The 4,531-nt window shown below is 37.7% G+C and overlaps 1 protein-coding gene across 1 annotated transcript in view; it reads left to right on the top strand.

Annotated features, from left to right (window-relative positions):
- HEATR3 (HEAT repeat containing 3) overlaps positions 1 to 4,531 on the top strand; it is a 39,072-nt gene that overhangs the window by 28,650 nt on the left and 5,891 nt on the right. The window contains 1 exon segment of the mRNA XM_008578115.1: positions 3,464 to 3,607. Within this exon segment, the coding sequence (XP_008576337.1) occupies positions 3,464 to 3,607 (144 nt within the window).

Below are 4,531 nucleotides of genomic sequence, written 5' to 3'. Positions count from 1 at the left end.
AAGACAAAAAAAAAAAAAAAAAAAAACCCACAAAGAAATTTTAAACTGCATTCAATAGTGTTATTGTTAGTCATAACAATGGCATTGTTATTTTGAAACTATGAAGTACATTCTGTAGGATAAACCAAATAATAATTTTTTTGTTTTTTTTTTTTTTTGTCTTTAGGATTTATCCCTCTAGGACTATACAAATTACTATGTTTTAAAGTTGCTTGAAAAAAGTTAGTGTTAGGTTTCACTTTTTTTTAAATAAAGGAATTGCTTTTTTGTTTGTTTTAATTTTTAACCATATATAAACTGTGAAACAAGATCTATTCAGAGAAAAATATTGTATATCCATACAATGGAATATTATTCAGCCTTAAAAAGGAATGAAATTCTGACACATGGTACAACATGAAGACATCATGCTAAGTGAAATAAACCAAACACAAAAGGACAAATATTGTATGATTCCACTTATATTATTGTTAACTTAACAATAGTTAAATTCGTAGAGACAGAAAGTAGAACACAGTGGTTACCAGGGAGGCCTGTTTAATTGATACAGTGTTTCAGTTTGGGAAGATGAAAATGTTTTGAAGATGGATAGTGGTGATAGTTGCACAACAACGTGAATGTACTTAATGCCACTGGGCCGTACACTTAAAAATGGTTACAATGGTAAATTTCATGTATATTTTACTACAAAATATATCTATATATTCAGAGAAGTCTAGTTTCTGTCCCTTTGCTCCTGCTCTTTCATCTCCACTATACAGGTAATCATTCTTTTTAGTTTTAGGTTTATCGTTCTGTTGTTCTTTTTTGAAATCATACACAAATATGTTTCTGCTTATTAAAAAAAGAGTATTCATAGTATTTGTATCTCACTCCTTTTCTTAAAAGTAGTGCTTCTGCGCCTTGTTTTTCTTTTATCCCTTATTGATTATAGTAGTATATAGAGATTTTTCTCGTTTCTTTTTTTACACAATCTGCTATTGGTAGACATGAGTTGTTTCCAATCTTTTGCTATTACAAACAGAACTGAAATGAATAGTCTTTTTACATGTTCTTTTGTATTTTTGTCATTGTATTTTTGGATAGATTCTTAGAAGTGGGCTTGCTGGGTCAGAGGATAGGTACATTTGTAATTTTGCTAGGTATTGCTGTAGTCCCCTCCATCGAGTTTGAACCATTTCACATCCCCACCAGCGATGTTTGGGAATACCTATTTTGCCATAGCCTCACCAGCAGAGTATGTTGTCAGAATGTGGGGTTTTTGCCAGTTTGATGTGTCAGAAACTATATCTTAATTTTAATTTGCATTTCTGCTATTACAGGGAGGTTGGATATCTTTTCACGTGTCTTAAGGGCCTTTGCCTTTCTTTTCTGTGACTGTTTCTATCTTTTGCCTATTCCTGTTCTATGGGGTTGGTGCTTTTTCTTCTTTGTATACAAGGGCAAGTTTAGGGCCTCACCTTTGACCTACTGAAGCAGAAACTTTGAGAAGGGGACCAGCAATCTATGTTTTAACATGTTCTCCAGATGATTCTCATGCATGATAGATAAGGTTGGAGAACCACTGTTCTAATCCATTCTCCCTCCCTCCCTTCTGAAATCCTCTAGTTATTGCCATGTCTAGTTAATCTGTCATTGGACTGTCCCACACACTTCTTTAGTTACAGTCATCTTTCATCTCCTGGGGTGCTCCTCTCTTGAAGATTCCTGCTGGTGGGCACTGTTACTTTTTGCTAGTCTTGTCATAATTCTAGATGACTTTAGTGTCCATGTAAGGATCCTTTGCAGTTCTTGGACCTCCTTTTCTCCAGTGGTTGTCTTCTTTCCTACCTTAGTCACTCCATGGCTGTGCTGCTAGGGCAGTGCTTCCCAAACTTTATCTTGTCCAGAGTTTAATGGGAATGTCTCTGGTGTTTTACTGTTAAATATAGTAGATGCTGTTGGCTTCATATTAATATGTACTGTTTATTATTTTTTAAAAGGTTTCTTTGTATATTTGAGAATTTTTTTGGAGAACATAACTTTTGACCCTAAGTTGCTGTGAAATGGGAATGGTAATAATGCCTGGCCTGCCATAGGGCTGTTGGGAGAATCAGAAAACCTTATACTGTAGGGCCTATTGGAATACCAGGTATTTTTATTGATTTTCCATGGTGTGTAGGCAGCAGCTTCCTGGATCTGTCCGATTATTAGAGAAAATTACTCAAAGCTCATGCTCATTTAATGGTAAATCATTCATATGTATCATGATGATCAGTTATCAGGTTAGCTGTATACTAGGCACAAGCATAGAATATAGAGCTAGAAGAAGCCTGGTTCTCTAATGCTATACAAGGAGAGGAAAACGGGGACTTGCTTTGCTGAATGACAGCGCCAAGACCAAATACAGCTGTCTTGCTTCCCTGTGTAGTCTTTACCTTGTAGGTTTGTGTACATTAGGCAACTTCTTTGAGGGTTATACTGATGATAATGCAGCATGCCTTTATGATTCACAGCAACCTTGTGAGGAACCATGAGGAATCCCATAGTTTGTGCAATTGTTGTCATTAGAGTATTTTCTGAGAAAGCTGGTGCATTAGCTGTTAACCTTTGGACCTGGCAGAAGCAATACAAATGATTCAGAAATGAGTTTGATGATTTAGAACCACTCAGTATTTTTACAAATAGTAACAGTGGTTAACTAACATTCAGTGAATGTTCTGTAAGCATTATTTAATCCCCATAGCGACTCTGTGTGATGAATACTTTCATCCTTCCCATTTTGCTAATGGGAAAATGGAATCGTTAGTGGGACTGAGGAAGTGCTGGATTGCTGAGTGGTAAGTACTGGAGCTAGGATTTGAACCCAGGATGTCTGGTTCCAGATCCTAGGCCATTCACCAATACACAGTGCTGCTGCTTATAGGAAATAGCCTGGTAACATGACATTCAGTCTCACATGATTCCTGTGCCCAAATGTGTGCTCAGCTTAGCTGAGACTGAAAATTATCACTACGTGGCAGAAGCACTATATAATTTAGTGGTTTTTACAATCTAATGATTTATGATAGCACAGATTTTTCAAAGTAAGTCCTTACCTTGTATAGACTCAGCCAATTTTTAGTAAAACTGCATGATTCTATTTACACTTCCAAAACCTTTTTTATGATCAATATTAAAAAGAAATTAGAATCTCTTTAGTCTGCGTACATCTGGAATGAAAGTCTTCCTCAAATGAAATAGGACCTGAAGCCCCTTTTATATATTGGATAATGAGAGCGACATGAGCAGGGCTTGTCTTAGTTTAGAATTACCAGCGATATTTGGTAGTGATTAGAATATGTAAAAACTTCTCTGCCAGGGGTTTATGCCACTCTTAGAATCATGCAGCCTGTGGGAGAGATTCCTGTTAATCCTGTTTTCACATGCTATTGGAATTGGTTGGGTTTAACACTATAAATACTTTCCTTTTCTCTTTCAACAGTGCATGACTCCTGATCAGCTGATGACATTATGCAAAGCAGGCATTCATAGTAGTAATGTCGGAGTTAGAGTGAATGTTGTCAGTATTTTAGGAATCACTGGCAGCGTCCTAGCCAAAGAAGATGGTACACTTGAAATTCTTAAGGTAAAACAATTTGATTCCATTACCCAAAATGTTAAATAATTAGAAATGGGGAAAAGTAACTGTTGTATTTTTAAAAACTTGTGTGGACATGGTGAGAAGAAATATGGAGAATTTGCTTATTAAGTTATATTATTAGAATATACCCTTTGGGGGCCGAGCCTGTGGCGCACTCAGGAGAGTGCGGCGCTGGGAGCGCAGCAGCGCTTCCGCCACGGGTTTGGATCCTACATAGGGATGGCCTGCTGGTGCGCTCACTGGCTGAGCATGGTGCAGCCGGTCTCAAAAAGGACAAAAAAAAAAAGAATATACCCTTTGGATTGATCTAACTACATGTTTTAGATAAGTGCTTAAAAAGTTGAGCCACATTTTGTCATTTAACTTTACCCCAGAGATCATATATCAAAAATAAATTTATATTGGGCCGACCCTGTGGCTCACTCAGGAGAGTGCGGCACTGGGAGCGCCGAGGCCGCAGGTTCGGATCCTATATAAGAATGGCCGGTGTGCTCACTGGCTGAGGGCGGTGCGGGCAACACCAAGCCAAGGGTTACAATCCCCTTACCGGTCACAAACAAAAAATAATAATAAATAAATAAATAAATAAATTTATCTTTAGTGAAAGACTAAATTAAGACTTTTTAAAGATGCCTTTGCTGTTGCATAAAATATATGCATATTGTATTCTACTGATGAAGGAACAATCCACCCCACGTTTCCTTGTATATCAGGTAAGGTGCATTCTGAAAATATCAGAGAGTTAATTCTTTTTTTTTTTTTTTGTCTTTTGTCTTTTTTTCCATGTCCGGCAACGGATCACAACCCTCAGTGTTGCCCCCATACCGGACCGGGGACCGGCAACGGGATCGCAAGCCTCGGTGTTGCTCCCGTACCGGGCCGGGACCAGCAACGGGATCGCAACCCTCG

Source organism: Galeopterus variegatus, unplaced genomic scaffold, assembly GCF_000696425.1.
Source record: "Galeopterus variegatus unplaced genomic scaffold, G_variegatus-3.0.2 Scaffold1633, whole genome shotgun sequence".
NCBI classification, from domain to species: Eukaryota; Metazoa; Chordata; class Mammalia; order Dermoptera; family Cynocephalidae; genus Galeopterus; species Galeopterus variegatus.
The sequence above is the reverse complement of the archived record's forward strand: the minus strand, read 5'-3'. Positions and strand labels throughout refer to the sequence as shown.